General features: G+C 43.1%; 1 protein-coding gene across 2 annotated transcripts in view; it reads left to right on the top strand.

The window, feature by feature from the left end:
- The window catches only part of PIK3C2B (phosphatidylinositol-4-phosphate 3-kinase catalytic subunit type 2 beta), a 138,553-nt gene that overhangs the window by 70,244 nt on the left and 49,885 nt on the right, over nt 1-18,424 (top strand). For both annotated transcript variants that reach the window (XM_029573843.1, XM_029573842.1), the window contains exons 12-15: nt 10,201-10,323; nt 14,230-14,397; nt 14,506-14,617; nt 16,092-16,234. In XM_029573843.1, coding sequence (XP_029429703.1) covers nt 10,201-10,323; nt 14,230-14,397; nt 14,506-14,617; nt 16,092-16,234 — 546 coding nt within the window. The remainder of the gene's footprint in view (nt 1-10,200; nt 10,324-14,229; nt 14,398-14,505; nt 14,618-16,091; nt 16,235-18,424) is intronic.

Here is an 18,424-nt window from a genome sequence, read left to right as displayed (position 1 = left end):
TCCCAGGACAGCAGGATGTAGTCCTCACATGTGGGTGACATCGGTAATGGAGCCCTATATGGAAAAACTTCTGTCAAAGTTTAATAAAGCTTTGACTGGCATCCAAAGTGCCCACTGAGCATGCCCAGCATGCCATTATACTTTCTGCCACAGGGGTCTCCCTTCAGTCTGTTTTGTAGCAATGGCGTTAGCCTAAAATTAAATTAATAATGTAACGTATTAGACCCAACTCCGCGGGGTGGCGGGCGGGTTTCGTGAGGACTACATCCTGCTGTCCTGGGATAACACCTATTACAAGGTAAGCAATTTTGCTTTATCCCAGGACAAGCAGGATGCTAGTCCTCACATGTGGGTGATTAGCAAGCTAGCGGCTGAGTCATTTCGTAGTGAATCAACTGTGAAGTAATGTTGGTGTAAATGATTCAGCCGAAAATTCCAGCAGGTTGGTTGTGGAAGGAGTTGGGATTAAACTGGAAACAAGTTCTTTAAGACAGATTGTCCATAGGCTGCATCTTGTCATCCTTCTTTATCCAAACAGTAGTGAGCTGCAAAGGTGTGAAGGGAACTCCAGGTTGCTGCTTTACAGATGTCAAGAATTGGCACAGAACGAATATGTGCTACTGAGGTTGACATTGCTCTCACTGAATGTGCTTTTACTCGCCCTTGGAGAGTAAGGCCTACTTTGTCATAACAAAACTGTATGCAGTCTGCTAGCCAGTTGGACAGAGTATGTTTACCCACTGCTTTACCTGGTTTGTTTGGGTCATACGAGACAAAAAGTTGAGTGGATTTCCGTAGGACCGCAGTGCGGTTCAGATAGAAAGATAATGCATGTTTGCAGTCTAGAGTATGTAATGCCCTTTCACCTTGGTGAGAATGAGGCCTTGGAAAGAATGTGGGTAAAATTATGGATTGGTTTAAGTGGAATTCCGTAACTACCTTGGGCAGGAATTTAGGATGTGTGCGGAGTATGTGACAAGTGCCTGAAACTCACTAACTCTTCAAGCTGAAGTAATAGCTATGAGGAAGATAGTTTTCCATGTGAGAAATTTAAGATCACAGGTATCTATAGGTTCGAATGGAGAACGCATGAGTCTGGTCAATACCACGTTCAGGTTCCAATGTATGCTTGGGAGTCGAACTGGTGGTCTTATATGAGTTAAACCTTTCATAAACCGACTAATAAGAGGGTGTGTGGAAATAGGAGCATCTCCAAATTTATTATGATGGCTGATACTGCGCTTAAGTGTACTCTCACAGATGAAGTCTGGAGACCAGAGTCTGAAAGATGACACAAATAGTCTAGTAAAGAAGGTGTGGGGCAGGAGAAAGGATCAATCTCTTTTTGTCCACACCATAGAGTGAACCTTTTCCATTTTGAAGAATAGGTCCTTCGTGTGGAAGGTTTACATGAAGCAAGGAGTATCTGAGATACCTTGGATGAAAGATTGAGTGGTTGTAAAATCAAGCTTTCAACATCCATGCCGTCAGGGATAGGGATTGAAGGTTGGGATGGAGCAACCGACCCTGATTCTGAGTTATGAGAGTGGGAGCTACTCCCAGGCAAATAGGATCCCTGACTGAGAGGTCTAGAAGTGTGGGAAACCATACTTGTCGAGGCCAGTACAGGGCTATTAGTATCATGGACCCCCTGTCCTGTTGTAGTTTTACCAGTGTTTTGGTTATAAGCGGATACGCGTATAGCAGGCCTGAGTTCCAAAGGTGAGCAAAGGCGTCCCTGGTTAAGCTGTTTCTTTGCTTGGACAGGGAGCAATAATTCTGTACTTTGTAGTTCAGATGGGATGCAAAGAGATCTATCATTGGTTGACCCCAATGTTGAAAGATCCTAGTTGCTATCGCTGGATCCAAGGACCACTCGTGTGGTTGGAACTGACGACTGAGACGGTCGGCTACTATGTTGTGAATGCCTGGTAGATACGTGGCCCGTAGAAGTATCGAATATGCTAGGGCCCAGTCCCAAATCTGTGCTGCTTCTTGGCAAAGGAGATACCAGCCTGTACCCCCTTGTTTGTTGATGTACCACATGGCTACTGTGTTGTCTGTTTGTATAAGAACAGTCTTGTGAGAAAGGCAGTCCTTGAACGCATGCAGCGCATAACGTATAGCTCGAAGTTCTAGGAAGTTTATCTGAAACGTGGCTTCGAGCTTCGTCCACATTCCCTGAGTCTGCAGATGGTCTATATGCGCTCCCCAACCGAAGGTGGATGCATCTGTAGTTAGAGTTATTTGTGACGTTGGTTGCTGGAAGGGTAGGCCTTTGAGCAAATTGTTCATTGATGTCCACCAGAGGAGGGAGTAACGAAGTCTCTGAGTTATCTGAATGTGAAAGGACAGTGGCTGAGTGGCTTGAATCCACTGTCTCTTGAGAGACCACTGCAGTAATCTCATGGTCAGTCTGGCCATTGGAGTGACATGAACTGTAGAGGCCATGTGACCGAGGAGGATGAGGCACTGGTGTGCCTTTACCTGCGATTGGTTTCTGAGGGTGTTTGCCAGGAGAACAAGTGTTTGTGCTCGGTCTCTTGGAAGAAAAGCTTTTGCTATGATGGTGTTTAGATCTGCACCGATGAATTGCAGATGGTGAGACGGTGTGAAATGGGATTTCTGGTAATTGATCAGAAAACCCAAGGAGTGGAGTAAATTGACTGTGAGCTTGAGTGAAGTGAGAGTTCTTTCTTCGATTGTGCTCTTTATTAGCCAATCGTCCAGATATGGAAAGACATGGACTCCTTACCTGTGTAGGTGGGCTACTGCTACCGCTGGGCATTTTGTAAAAACTCTTGGTGCTGAGGTGAGACCGAATGGAAGCACTCGGTATTGAAAATGTTGACCTTCTACTAGAAATCGTAGGTACTTGCGATGAGGAGGAAAGATGGGAATGTGAGCATAAGCGTCTTGAAGATCCAGAGAACAGAGCCAATCTCCTTTGTGAAGTAGGGATAGCATGGTGCCTAATGATACCATTCTGAACTTTTCTTTTTTCAGATATTTGTTGAGGTTTCTGAGATCTAGAATGGGACGTAGGCCTCCTGTTTTCTTTGGAATAAGGAAATATCGGGAGTAGAATCCTCTGCCCTGCTGAGACCAGGGGACTGGTTCTATGGCCCTGGCTCTCAGAAGGGTGGATAATTCTGTTTTTAGTATTGTGGACTGATTGTTTATTGTCCAAGACGGAATGGGTGGATTTTCGTTTGGTACAGTGAGAAAATCCAACCGGTACCCTCGAGATGTAATGGAAAGTACCCATTGATCCGTGGTTATGGAGGTCCAGGTGTGATGAAAGAAGGCAATGCGACCTCCTACTGGTAAGTGTGGAAGTGGATTGAAGGATAGGTTTCTGTTCTCTGGGAATATTTCAAAAGCCTGATGTAGAAGCTGTCTGAGGAGGGGGTTGGGACCGAGGAGTTCTTTGTCTAGTTTGAGAACGTTGAACTGGGCGAGATGTTCGTGGTCGAGTTTCAGGAGGATAGTAATGTCTCTGACGATAGTAAGGACGTCTCGTATCTCTTCTTGGTTGCCTTCTAGAAGGAGGTTGTGATTCCTGTGGAATTAAGGAGAGTTGTTTTAAAGTCTCCATATATTCCTTCAAAGTGGCAACTGCTTCCTTCACCTTGTCACCAAAGAGGTTGTCACCAAGACAAGGAAGGTCGGCTAATCTTTCTTGCACCTCTGGTCGTAAGTCGGATGCCTTACCTATGGAGCTGTAATACCTGAGGCTGACAGACGAGACGCGGTTTCAAAGCTGTCATATGTCGCCCTGACCTCATGCTTGCCTGCTTCTAGGCCTTTATGCACTAGTTGTAAGAAAACTTCCTGGAATTGTTCAGGAAGAGTATGGGTAATTTCTTGGACCTGCTTCCAGAGGTTGCGTTGGTACTGGTTCATGAAGAGCTGGTAAGCAGCAATTCTTGAAACCAGCATAGCTCCCTAAAAGATTTTCCGGCCTAGGTTATCAAGTAACCTATTATCTTTCCCTGGTGGTGTGGAGGACTGTGTCTTGACTCTTTTTGCCTTTTTCTGAGCTGACTCAACTACCACCGACTGGTGAGGTAGTTGAGTCTTTTGGAATCCAGGGATTGGTTGGACCAGGTATGTAGCATCTGATCTCTTGTTAACTGATGCCACTGAACCAGGATGTTCCCACAATCTGTACATGAGTTCCTGAAGCACCTCATGTACAGGTACAGCCAGAATTTCTTTAGGTGGATCTACAAATTGTAGCACCTCAAGTGTCTTCTGTCTGGAATCTATTTCAGATTGAAGCTGGAATGGCATGGTCTCTGACATGTCTTTCACAAAGTTGGAGAAAGACAGATCTTCTGGAGGTGACTTTCGCCTATCTTCTGGAGGTGAAGGTTCTGAAAGCATCTCCTCATCTGTAGAGACATCCGTGTCTGAATCTGTTCCAGTGTCTCTTGGATGACCTGTTGGTTGTGGCCTGAAAGGCATCGACGGCAGAGAGTGAGGTATGGAAGGAAACCTCGGAGACTGTGGATGTAGAGGTTTAGGAATACCTGAAGGTCCAGGAATTGGCTCTGGTATGGTGCCTTCATCGGTGTCTTGCGGCTTTTTGGATATGGCATCGATTAAGGTGTCTAACTTCTCCATCAGAGGTTGAAATATAGAAGCCTCTGGAATCGGCATCGACGGTTTCATGGGAGGAATCGATGCTGGCGTTGGAATCGGCACCAATGGCATCGGTGTCGGAATGGATGGTGACATCCGTATCGAGGACAAAATATCCGTCGGTACCGGAATCGGCGTCGATGGCATCGCTGGTGTCGATGGCTGAGGCCTTGGCGGTATCGCCTCGAGGAGTGCGTCCCATACCGCTTGAATATATACGTCAAGTTCCGCCCGCATGGTTGATGAGATCAGAGCAGCCATGGGGGGAGGCGGTAGTGGCAATGCCGGTACCTCTTCAGAGCCCTGAGGAGGTACGGTTCCCTGCACCGGTACCGGTGGGGATCGCCCTGGTATCGAAGGCCCCGGAGACTCCACATCCAGCCGAGGTTTCTTAGCCGACTATGCCGCTTCCATTGATGGTACTGCGGGCACCGGATCAATGGTCGATGTGTGTGGCCTTCGATGGTGATGTCGATGTTTTTCTTTGTCTTTGGACTTTTCGCTGCCCGACGTCGATGCCTTTGACGATGGAGAGGGGGAGGGGATAGAAGCATCTCCCGCCTCACCTGGGACTCATTTCTTCAGCACTACCTTGCGAATCGATCCGGCCGGAGACGATTGCGTGGAGGATGATGCTGAGGGTAACAGCTGAATTTGGAAAAGCTGCTCCATCTTCTCCATCCGGAGTCAACATCCCTTCGATGTCATTCCGGCGAACTGGGGGCAGGACTTGACGTCGTGGTTCCCGCCAAGGCAGAGCACACACTCTTGGTGTGGGTCCGTTATGGACATGTTTTAGTGCACTTAGGGCACTTTTTGAATCCCGAAGCCATTTTAGGTTGGACAGCCGTCGACGACCGTGGAACGGGAAAAAATTGGTGCGGAACCGAAATGAAGAAAAAACTGTACTGCGATGGTATATAAAGGGAGACCCTTGCGGCTAAAAGTTTTTCCGACTTTTTGAAAAAGTTTTAAAGTGTGGAGAAATTTACCACAGGACTCCAAATTAACCGCGAGGCTAACGGCTCCGCGGAAAAAAGAAGATTGAAGGGAGACCCCTGTGGCAGAAAGTATAATGGCATGCTGGGCATGCTCAGTGGGTACTTTGGATGCCAGTCAAAGCTTTATTAAACTTTGACAGAAGTTTTTCCGTATAGGGCTCCATTACCGATGTCACCCACATGTGAGGACTAGCATCCTGCTTGTCCTAGGATAATGGCTTTTACAGTGGCTGATGACATCATGTGCAGATTGGCAACATTTGAAATGTAATAGCCAAAATAAACAGTGATAAATCACGTAATCCCCGATGTATGAATTTAAGCGCTATGGCAGATACTAGTGCCAAAATATAGCCAAAATAAAACCATAACCTTGAATTTAATGTTAGTATCACAGTTCTTACAAGATTTCTTTGCTGCTGCAGGACTAGAAACATTTTCTGCTGAAGGTCTTGTACTTTTTCAGTGATATTTGGCCTTTCTGTGGGAAGTTTGGAAATGAAATTTGCAGGCTGGATGTAAGAATAAGTAGGAACAAGTGGCTAAGTTAAGGCAATGCTGTAGTGAAATCCAAGTCGGGTCAGTGGTTTTGAAACAAAACAGAGAAACCTACTGCTGGCTTAAGCCAAACAAGCTGTCACGCTGTACTGGAATTCTCTAGGACCACTGGCTGAAGCCTCTAGTGGCAGATGGTCAGTTCTCAGCAGGAGACTATGGCCCATTGGACAATAGAAGCTGAGGATCTGCCTTTGTGCTGTGCAGTTCCATGGAGAATGTGTATTTTAGACACACAAAAGGGAGCAGGAATGGCATTCTTAACTTCCCCTTCCTTCCTCTTAGCCAGTCTGCTGCTTGTCATGTTAAGGGATTTGGCAGAATGCAAAGGTGGGGGGAGGGGCAGCCACTGCCCTGGTGCTGGAACACTGTCTTTTGTTCTGCCTTTAATGTATTCTGATTGGTGATTGACAAAGAACAAAGGAAATAGCCTGGGAAATCCAGGCTTCCTTTGACATTTAGGCCATGTAACCCTCTGCACTCCTCGCTAGGCACCTGTCACATGTTTGAGTGTGTGGGGAGATTCCCGTGTGATTGGATTCATAGTGGCATATGTCTCTCTGGTGGACTTATCACTTCTGCCCTTAGTGTCTGGGGGTGGATCTGCTCCCCAGCAGTCAGATGTGTGTGATCTCTAATGCATGAGCAGAGAATGCAGGCAAATGTGCTTCTGCACAAAGATTGGACAGAAAATCAAATGATAACCTCCTAAACACTATATCAATTTAAGGTACATGAAAAATAATAAATGATATTGCAAAAACTGGAGGAAAAACACCTTAGACTGGCTGATGATGTTATAGAAACATAGAAACATAGAAATGACGGCAGAAGAAGACCAATCGGTCCATCCAGTCTGCCCAGCAAGCTTCACACTTCTTTTTTCTCATACTTATCTGTTTCTCTTGGCTCTTAGTAACCTTAGGTTCTATTTCCCTTTCACCCCCCCTATTAATGTAGAGAGCAGTGATGGAGCTGCTTCCAAGTGAAATGTTAAGTTTGATTAGTTGGGTAAGTGGCAGCATAGCTCTCTGCCGTTGAAGCAGAGATATGCGTGAAGTATTAGTTTTTCTTCTCCCCTGCCGTTGAAGCAGGGAGCTATGCTGGATATGCATTGAAAGTGAAGTATGCCTTGAAAGTCACATTAACTATCATCAAATATTGAAAAGCCTAACAATTGGTAATTGAATAAGCCTAATAACTGGTAATACCTATAGCCCATGAACCTATCCCTGTTTTGTTTTTTTTTGTTTGTTTGTTTTTCTTTTTTTAATTGGGAGATAGCAGCCCTCCATCCTTCCGCTCCGTGAAGGTGGAACACCAACCACTGGCCACTGGCATCCCGCTCCGTGAATGCCTCTGTGGCTACAGAGTCATTCACGGAGTCATTATAGTGTCAACAGACAGCCAAAATCAATGTCAAAAATCCTCCTTTTTTTAAATTATGGTGAGTCACTCAATACATATTAATCTGAACAAACTTGCATGTATAAAAAACGTATCTGTGAATGCAGTGCCAAATTGCTTCAGTCCAGATTTTATGAGACGATTAAAAAAACGCAGATGAAAGAGTCACTTCAGTTCTGATTTTATGAAGCAATTAACAATGCCAACAGAGGAGCTAACATGGCCCACGTTTTGCCATTGGGGCTACCTCAGGACACCCTTCTACAAAATAAGACACCCAATTATTCAAGTTATACTCTATCAATTTTAATATTAAAACACATGAAAAAAGTCTTCACTGAAGATTACTATGTGGTTAAATCTATAGCCATTTATGCAAAATAGACTCAGCCTACTGGCGCAAGCTGTAGTTATAGAATGTATTTTAGCCAATGAAAACATACTAATGATTTATAGGGAAAAATAGTCCAATCATATGTTTTTGATTGATGTTTCAAACAACCAGTCACAGGCAGTTATAAAATATATCCCATCCAATGAAATAATTTCAAACATTTTGAAGGGATTCTTACAAAGCTAGTAGTAATACAATGTTGGGGGAGGGGGGGGGGCTGGAGGGTGCCTAGATGTTGGGTTACGTATGGGACTTGTGAGGGCCAAAGAGGAAGCTGACAGTGCCTGAAATGGCCTCATTTAAATAAGATTGTAAGAGGACAGTGGTAGGAAAAGGTTTGAGAGGTTGTATGACACTTTATTTATTTATTTGTTTTTATATACCAACATTCATTGGGGTATATCACATCGGTTTACATTATAACTCGTGAATAATATGCAATATTTTCTGAGAAGAATTGATTATGCAGTTATTGCAATTAGTGAAGATTAAGTTGATGTGTCCTGCTTTATGGGTGGGGTTGGATACAAATTGTGACCAACCCATGGCTTCCATGGTATCTAGAAAAATTTCACAATCTGTAGATTTATGTAGGTTAAGTCTCCTATGATTAGAGTGGATTCTGGAGCTGGAAACGCTTTAGTGAAGATTTCGATTAGAAGTGAGCAATCTTTTTGTAATATTCCGGGTGGGCTATAGATCAATCCAATATTTAGAAGTGGAGATTTTAGTATTGCAACCTCGACGGGCGGGTTTATCTCCACTTTGTAGGGTTTAAGTTCCTTTTTGCAGATTATTAAGAGACCCCCCCCCCCCCCCACCTTTTCGTTTGTGTCTGGGGAAGTGAAAGATATCATAGGTTGGGTTATCAGTTTGGTTTAGGAGGACATTATCACTGTCTTTGAGCCATGTTTCAGTAATGCAGAAGATAGTGGGATTTAGGTCCTCTAGTCATTTATCAGTGGGATTTTTTTTTAAGGCGATTGAACATTTAGTAATAGGAGAGTGAACATTAGGTTGGAAGAAATCACAGGAGGAGAATTGTTACTTATCTTGGGTTAGATCAGGTTGTTCCTCTCTCTTAGCTTGTGTTTTGAGGCTCTCTGGTGATTTCTATGGTGATTTTCAATGATGTGGACCGGCTTCATTTTATGTTAAGCTTGGTTATGCTGAATTAGAATTTGCTTACTTCAGGTGGCACTTCAGGCGCAGGCTCCTACCTGCCCGCCCAAGTGCCTCCAGTGTTTCTGCGGGTCTTTTCTGCCCTCTGTGGTGGGTGAGTAGAGGGGTGGTCTGTGGGTGCCAGCATGTGCCTGCTCTCAGCTGCAGGGGGAGAAGGCTCCATCGCGCAATCTCCCGCCGGCGTTTTCTCTTGCCCTCGGGGCTCCAGTGCTGTTGGAGCCGGGCCCTACTCAAGACTGGCACTGCAGCCGGTCCTCTCTACTGACAGGAATATGCAAATGAGTTTTCTATTGATTATCATAACATTTACAAGGGTTATTTGTGCAGATTAATCTGATTATTATTATTAGCACTAATAATAAATGCAGGTTTATGAATAAAGTGTATTAAAATTGTCTTTTACAAAACTGTCTGCCCAATATGCAGATGTGGAAGTGGGAAGTGTCCCCGAGGTTGGGGAGTGGTTTGGACTTGTGGGCATTCTTTTGTGTTTCCAAAACTGAGTAAATTTTCAAGAAAATTCTGCGCTCATTTTAGCAGGCGCAAGTGTGTGCAGATGGATTTGGTAGGATAATTTTAAATCCACCTTGAAAATTGATGTATTTTATGTGTGTATTTGATGCATAAGTTGGGTATAAAGTTACAAAATTATGCTCTGAATTGTATCAATTCATTACACCCAGTAAACACCTGTTCTACATATAAGACACTGTTGCTCTTACTGTATTATAAGGTACATTTTCAGATGATTTTGAAAATAGTTACCTGGGTAAATGGAGGGCTGAGAATTTCCCTGTCTATTCTGTACTGCACTAACACTCTATCCAGGAAACTAAATGCCAGAGCTGGCAAAGAGCACTGAGATTACAAATTCATCAGCTGGAAGAGTCAGTCTTCGGCTTGCTGTCCAATCTAGACCTTCACTTGGGGGGAGTCTGTAGTGAGCTCTATTTGTTCAACACTTTTCTGCATAATATGTTTCTCATACACTTCTCATTTTTTCAACTGCTACAGTTACGAAGATTTTTATGTCTCCTGCTCCCTGACTCATGGAGGGAAGGAGCTGTGCAGCCCTCTGCAGACCAAGAAGGCCCACATCTATAAATACCTCTTCCACCTCATCATGTGGGACCAAATGTAAGGCCATTTTGGTTCTGTCTGTAATTCTGGGGAAATTTGGAGGGGAAGAGATTAGGTCACTAAGGAAGAAAAGTCTTGATAAGAGAGCAGGAAAGGTAAGTTGAAGCATGCTTGAAGAAACATGTTTTTTTCAAAGCTCCACTTTTGTTTGTCACTTAGTCCTTCAGTGCTGTGCTCCATTGCCATTGAATGTGATTGAGCTGCTGGCTGTGCACACAGCTAGGATTGATCTGGAGGGCCCAGTCTTAAAATAACCCCTCAGAGCCTGCAGCAGGCATGATTTCATTTACAGCTGCAATGCCTTGGAAAATGGATAATTATAGAAAGTGTTATCCCTGGGAAGGACACAGGGAGTGTAAAACAGACAAGGACAGACAGAAGGAGTATGAGGGAGACGCACACTTGAGCTAGGCATGGCTGATAGTTGCTGGAATAACTACAAAGAATTTGAAAAGAAGCTTTTATTCCTCTGATCCCTGAAACCTGAGCAGCAGAAGTGAGAAACACGGGCAACAACAGATGAACAAAGCACTGTAACAAAATGGTCATGTAATCCTCCTTTCTCGGAACAAAGAAGAGAAAGTGTGCCTTGTAGAGGTGAACACTGAGCTAGGCTATTAAACCATGGGACTTGTAAAAGAATGGCATTTTCCCGTCTGCCAGGTGTCATCCAGCTATGAAATTGCCCTGATCTGGCATACTCCTTAATTGTTTTAACTTTGTAAAATTCACTGGGTCTATCAGCCTGGATCTTTCTATAAGGTAACTCTGAATTATGCATTCTGGGAGATGTTTTAATTTTCTGTCTGCTAACCCATCGAAGCTGGTTCTGACTGGGAGTAGTGCAGAAGGTAATCAAACTGCATTGTAAGAGAGCTGTACAAGGACTACTAAGGATATCTGTGCCTAATTACAATAATTGATTCTCATAACTATTTTATAGACTGTAATAAAACAGAACTATGTTCTATATCCTGTAATGACATAGATTAGGATGGGCACTTGCTGTAATAATACAGAACAGAGTGTGAGATTCATGTGATATGTGCTGTAATAACACGGGTTAGAGGAGTGTATGTTGTAATTACATAGATTACTGTATGGTATGTACCACAGTAACGGGTATGAGCACATGCTGTAATAGCACAGGGTATGATATATATGTGGTATGTGCTGAAAGTAACACAGGATGGGGTGTAATATACATGTGATTATGTACTGTAATTGTTTTATTATTTAGGTTTTAGTTAGGGTGGGTGCATGCTGTAATGACATAGGTTAGTGTACGGTATACACTGCCATAGCACAGATTAGGATGTTGTATATGGTAAGATAGGCACAAATTGTCAATAACTACCTTGGACCACCATGGCATAGGTTAATATAGAGAACCTATTGTCACGCTTGTAAAATGAAGAAAATGTGTTGTGACAATTAAAACATTACTAATGCTGAAGCATGGCTGATAATCTAACCAGTGTGCATATGAAGCACTACTTTAGAAATCAGAACAGCAAACAGCTCAAAACTCAGTTAAAAGCTTTAGAGAGCGTTAAAGACCTTTTTGTTTAAGGCAGCCTATTTTTAATGTATTATGATTTTTATTTTTATCTGTTAATTTTAATTTGTTTTTATTTGATTATTTTTTAAATATAATTTGTTTATTGAGCTTCTATTTTATATTGTTGTTTTAGTTCTTTTGCTATTTTTATTATAAGTTTTATGTTGTATCCTTGTTCATCACTTAGACCTGTGTTTAGTGTTAGGAGATTCATAAATTTTAATAAATGTAAATGTAACTCCTGACAATCTCCTATAGCAAAGGGGTTCAATACAGGAAGTCATTTCTGAAGGATTGCTTGTTTGTGCATGTTCAGCAATGATCCTTTTGTCATCTCCATGAAGCAGGCACAGGAGTGCAGAAACATGCTCAGCTTCCAAGCTTGTGAGGTTTTGGTACTGTTTTTTTTTTGTTTTTTTTTTAAAGAAATGGTTTTGAATTTAAAGTAAAATATGGTAAAAGATTATAGCATGCATTTCATTGTGATCTTTATAGGGCTTTGTATAGGTAATGGGTACATTTTCAAAGTCATAGTAACTACTCAGGTAAAATTTGGGGCTATTTGAGTAGAGTGGCTGAATGTGGATTTCCAGCTGGCGAGAAATACATTTGTAGTTCACAAAACGCATGTTCTTAGCCACAGTAGAACGAGGGAAGTAGAAAACTGTGTGTATGCATGTAGTATGTAGTGAACCCATTGGAGATGACTTAAGACCAGATTCTGCCCACAGAGCTCATCTTTGTGGCTCTCATTTTTCCTTTGTGTGGCGGAATGCGGCCTGCAGGAAAAGGTATTTTTTGCCCCTCCCATGCGCAGTGCTACAAGCTGGCGGAGTTTCCAAGGCCCTGCCAGCACAGAAAGATCTAATTAGACCCATGCTCCTGCAGAAAGCTGCTGGCAGGGACGTCAGGCCCCACCAGTGGAAGAGTACTCCTCCAGACTGATGTCCATACACATAATTGCTGGTAGGTTGGTGTAATGAGTGGAAGGAATGATACTACAGTAGGCCAAGCCCTGCCAGCAGAGAACAAAGCAACAACCCAAGGTGGGGTGAGTGAGAGTAGGGAGAAAAGTCAAAGGGGAGGAGGGGGAGAGGGAATAAGAGGAAAAGTAGCAGAATGAATGCGAGAAGAGGGGCATGGGTCTCACACACCCTGCCATCTCCTACATCTCAGGGTTCAGATGAAGGGAGGAGGCAGGGTTGACAACTTGTGAGAAATATAGAAATATTATTGACACTCTTCCTGTCTGTCATTCCTCAGGGAGCCTTTTCTCTTCGTGTTCCAAGTATTTTCTCTTCGTGTTCCAAGTATTTCAAATCATTGAAAGAAGCAGAGAGATTTCCCTTTCCTTCTCTCCGGTGCTCTCTATGATTTGAAATTGCTCTACCTGGCCCTCCTGTTTAATGTGATCAAACTTCAGACAGTGATGTGCAAAAATGCCAAGGTTCCTTGATTTTTCACTCAGCACAAGGAGTACAGTTCTCAGAGAATTGATGCCCTGGTCCAACTGTGGCTAGAGGGGAAGTTATATATGTTCTCTCCCTGGCTTCTGATAAGGAGAATTTCCTGCAATGGCTTTTTTTTTTTACTCCCTTGTTGCTACTAAGCCAAGCTGGGAGCCTCCTTATAGGGCTGCTTGTCTGACAAAGAAGCCTGGCCCATGGTTTGCAGATATTTAGTGATAATTGCACTAAAAATGCTCCCTCACCAAGGCAAGACAAAAACCCTGGGCACAGAAATCCTGCTGCATCTTAACAGTACATTCTACCATCTGCCAGAGACAGAGAATACTGGCTTTGCCTGGGCTGTACCACTGTAAGTACATAAGGATTGTCATGCTGGATCAGACCAAAGGTCTATCAAGCCCAGTATTCTGTTTTCAACAGTAGCCAATCCAAATTACAAATACCTGGCGGGATCACAAAGTACCGCCAGTGATGTCACAGTTAAAAGTTGTATCCTCTGTCTCTATTTGCTGGTAGGGGGGAATAAGCCCACGCAGCTGGATTGGTATAGCAGGATGAAAAGGAAAGGTATATGATCTAGGAATAAAATATTCAATGTGCTGCCTGACAAAAATATACCTTTATTGAAGAACTCAGGAGTTTTGTGCTGTTCTGTTGCTCAATTTCTGACATATTCTTTCATATGCCCACTGCTTATCTGTTCCTTGTGGGCTTTCTTGCTTCTATTTTGACTGTTTTTGTGCCAGTGTTTACCACACTTTTGTCAAATGCAACTTCTCTTACACATTGTCTAAGAGTTAATGATAATGGACAAAACAAACTCTGGAAAGATCTTGTATACTTGCTCACAATGTATGTGTGTCTCTTTCGTAGGATCTGTTTTCCCATCCAGGTGAACAAGTTACCACGGGAAACCCTATTGACGGTAACGCTGCATGCTGTACCAGTCCCACCTCCAGGGAACTCATCTGAGGCCAGCAAGCAGCGGCGAACACCAGAGGCTCTGGGTTGGGTTACCACCCCTCTCTTTAACTTCAGGCAGTAGGTTTCTGTCCTCTATATTGTCTTCTCCTGCATCCCAATAAAGATAATTTCTCTTCAGACATCCACATGCTTAATCTGCTCTCACAAGCTCCTTTCTCTTCATAGGATTTTGACCTGCGGACGAAAACTCCTTGGCTTGTGGCCAGCAACACAGGACAACTCCAGCACCAGATCGAGTGCCTCCAACTTTAACCAGCCAGACAGCGTCATTCTGCAGGTGACTCCTACAAAATCACACCATTACTGGGTTGTTCTGAGGAACACAGCCAAGTGCTGTGCCATTACTGGGGGAGCGGAACTCCTCTGCCACCCACAGAAAGTATCAATTACGGGAGGGAGATAGTCTTAGAGAGACACATAGCAGAATGTTCCTCTATTCACCCCACTCACTCTCAAAGGCATTAATGAGGAATTAAAGACATACAGAGCCATGAGTCCTCTCCCCATCTAAATCAAGTCCTGCCAATAATCTGAGGGGGCCAAATTGTAGCAAATGTTTTCTTTGCTCAGCTGCTGAAAACAAGCTATTTTCTGATGCAGTAAGCTAATAGTATGCAAATACATCAGAAGTTAAAAAAAAAAAAAAGCATGCTGACTTGAAAATGTGCACGCACATAGGGGTAGATTTTCAAAAACGGCGCGTTGGCGTACTTTTGTTGGCGCTCCAGGCGCCAACAAAAGTACGCGGGATTTTAGTAGATACGCGCGTAGCCGCTAAAATCCTGGATCGGTGCGCACAAGGCTACCGATTTCGTGTAGCCGGCGCGCACCGAGCCGCGCAGCCTACCCCGTTCCCTCCAAGGCCGCTCCGAAATCGGAGCGGCCTCGGAGGGAATTCGCTAACGCCCTCCCCTCACCTTCCCCTCCCTTCCTCTACCTAACCCACCCCCCCGGCCCTGTCTAAACCCCCCCTACCTTTGTTGGGGATTTACGCCTCCCAGAGGGAGAAGTAAATCCCTGTGCGCCAGCGGGCCGCTGGCGCGCCTAGACGCAACCCAGGGGCGGTTCCGGAGGGCGCGGCCACGCCCCCAGACCGCCCTGGGCCGAAACCATGCCCCCGGGCCTGCCCCCGAAAAGCCGCGTCCCGCCCCGAAAACGGCACACCGCTCGGCCCCGCCCCCGACACGCCCCCCTCGGAAAACCCCGGGACTTACGCGAGTCCCGGGGCTCTGCGCGCGCCGGTAGGCCTATTGAACATAGGCGCACCGGCGAGCAGGGCTCTTAAAATCCGCCCCATAATAAATATTCCTGAGCCTAGAACATTTTATTACATCGGCCCCCTTAAAATGATTTGTGCGCATTAGAACTGATTTGCACTCAGTTGTCTGGCTGAGTAGTTAGCCCGATTAAACTTAGCCAAATAATTTAAAGGCATTTCAGGATGGAGTTAGGTTAGCCAGATAAGCTGTCCAGCTAACTCCTGTATTCATCTTCTGATTGTGCTGCAAAGCATTCCTGAAATTAACCAGATTAATTTATCTGGCTAACAGCAGTGCTGTTGAACATCCCGACAAAGTTATCTGGGCAGCAGCTGAAAATACACCCCTTAGGCTCCAAAGTTTAGCTTTTCAGCTTTTTTTGAATGTCAACCTCCTTGTATATATAATAATGGGAAACCAGTACTGATCCATGAATCTTTTTAAAAGAAAAATAGTTGTTTTGGAATGACCTTTTACCCGCTTTCTCTGCAGATTGATTTCCCTACCTCAGCTTTTGATGTAAAATTCATGCGGTCCCTGGGAGCTGAATTCAGCCCTCAGTACAAGTTTGAAAGCCTGGGGGAGGAAGAGCAGCGAAAACTGAGAGAAGTGATGCAAAAAGAGTCCCTCTACTGGTAAGGGAACATGCATAAACACCAAATCACCTCACAAATACAGATGCATAAACTGAGAGAAGTGATGCAGAAAGAGTCCCTCTACTGGTAAGGGAACATGCATAAACACCAAATCACCTCACAAATACAGATGCATAAACTGAGAGAAGTGATGCAGAAAGAGTCCCTCTATTGATAAGGGAAATGCATAAACACCAAATCACCTCACAAATACAGATGCATAAACTGAGAGAAGTGATGCAGAAAGAGTCCCTCTACTGATAAGGGAAATGCATAAACACCAAATCACCTCACAAATACAGATGCATAAACTGAGAGAAGTGATGCAGAAAGAGTCCCTCTACTGATAAGGGAAATGCATAAACACAAAATCACCTCACAAATACAGATGCATAAACTGAGAGAAGTGATGCAGAAAGAGTCCCTCTACTGATAAGGGAAATGCATAAACACAAAATCACCTCACAAATACAGATGCATAAACTGAGAGAAGTGATGCAGAAAGAGTCCCTCTACTGGTAAGGGAAATGCATAAACACCAAATCACCTCACAAATACAGATGTATAAACTGAGAGAAGTGATGCAGAAAGAGTCCCTCTACTGGTAAGGGAACATGCATAAACACCAAATCACCTCACAAATACAGGTGCATAAACTGACAGAAGTGATGCAGAAAGAGTCCCTTTACTGGTAAGGGAAATGCATAAACACCAAATCACCTCACAAATACAGATGGTATAAACTTTCAAAATGAAAGTGAAATCATGCTTTTTTCCAGAGAGGCAATTAAATGTTTCATCAGCTTTGCTCCTTCCTCAGGTATATGGATGGCTGTTGATAGGCTAAATTCCCACATCTATCTGAATACTACTGTATTTTCTTTGTGTGGTTTTGTCTGCACAGTATAATTGATTGTTATATTTCTTCTTTGTTTTTATCCTGTATACCGCTTTGAATGTTCTTTCAACCACATAGGCAGTATAGAAAAAACTTAAGTGCAGTTTTATTTAATATTTTTTACACATTTCTATACTGCCTTTCCAGTCACTAAGGTTGATCTAGGTTCTATATAACATACTATATAAAAAAAAATAAAACTCTATACAGTAAAAATTACAATTAAAACCAATTTGTAACTTAAACACAAAATCCACCATAACATATCCACCACTGAATATAGCTTCATCTGTCATTCCAAAGAATTCATCTCTTCTCTGAAAACAGGCACCTTGATGCTGGATCACACAAGAACATAAGATTTGCCATACTGGGTCAAACTAGAGATCCATCAAGCCAGTATCCTATTTCTAACAGTGGCTAATCCGGATCATAAGTACCTGGCAGGATCTCAGATATTTGATAGATTCCATGCTGCTTACACCCAGGAATAAGCAGTGGCTTTCCTCAAGTCTACATATTTAATAACCAGTTCCTCCAGGAATTGGTCCAAACCTTTTTTTAAATGCAACTTACACTAATAGCTTTTACTACATCTTCTGGCAATGAATTCCAGAGCTTAATTATGCATTGAGTAAAACCATTTTCTTGCATGGGTTTTAAATGTATCACGTAGTAATTTCATTGTGCGTCCCGTAGTGTTTGTATTCTCTGAAACATAAACAGCCAACTTAATGCTTACCCATTCCACTCCACCAAGCTGAAGAGACCTAACCTCTTTATTTATTTTTATTTATGCTTTTCAATATACATTTGAAATTAACTTCAATACAGAAAATAAATAAAGTAACATGTTAATAACCAATTTCCATTTACAAATGTTTCTGTATATAACAAAAATGAATAAAGTAATCCACAAGGAGAATAATAGTAAAGAACATTAAGCGGGTAAAGGAAATCTATGAGAATTAACTCAGTAGTACAATTGAAAGATAAGGTAACACCTAACTATCTATTTTGCCTCATTACCCAAGTCTAAAGCTTCATGGGCTTGTGAATCCAAAAAAACTCTTAATTGTGAAGTATCATAAAAAATATATTTCTGATTTTGACGAACTATCTCGCATTTATATGGGAATTTTATTTGCATTTTTCCCCCAATATTTTCTACTTTGGTTTTAAATGCGAGAAATTTCTTTCTCCTCAACTGTCTGGCGTGATAAATCCGGATATATCAAGATTGGGGCCCCATGAAATTTCTCTGTTCTTTTCCTCATGTAAATGCGGAATAC

This window comes from Rhinatrema bivittatum, chromosome 12 (genome assembly GCF_901001135.1).
Source record: "Rhinatrema bivittatum chromosome 12, aRhiBiv1.1, whole genome shotgun sequence".
Taxonomy (NCBI): Eukaryota; Metazoa; Chordata; class Amphibia; order Gymnophiona; family Rhinatrematidae; genus Rhinatrema; species Rhinatrema bivittatum.
Note: the sequence above shows the minus strand (reverse complement) of the source record. Positions and strands in the feature narration are given on the sequence as shown.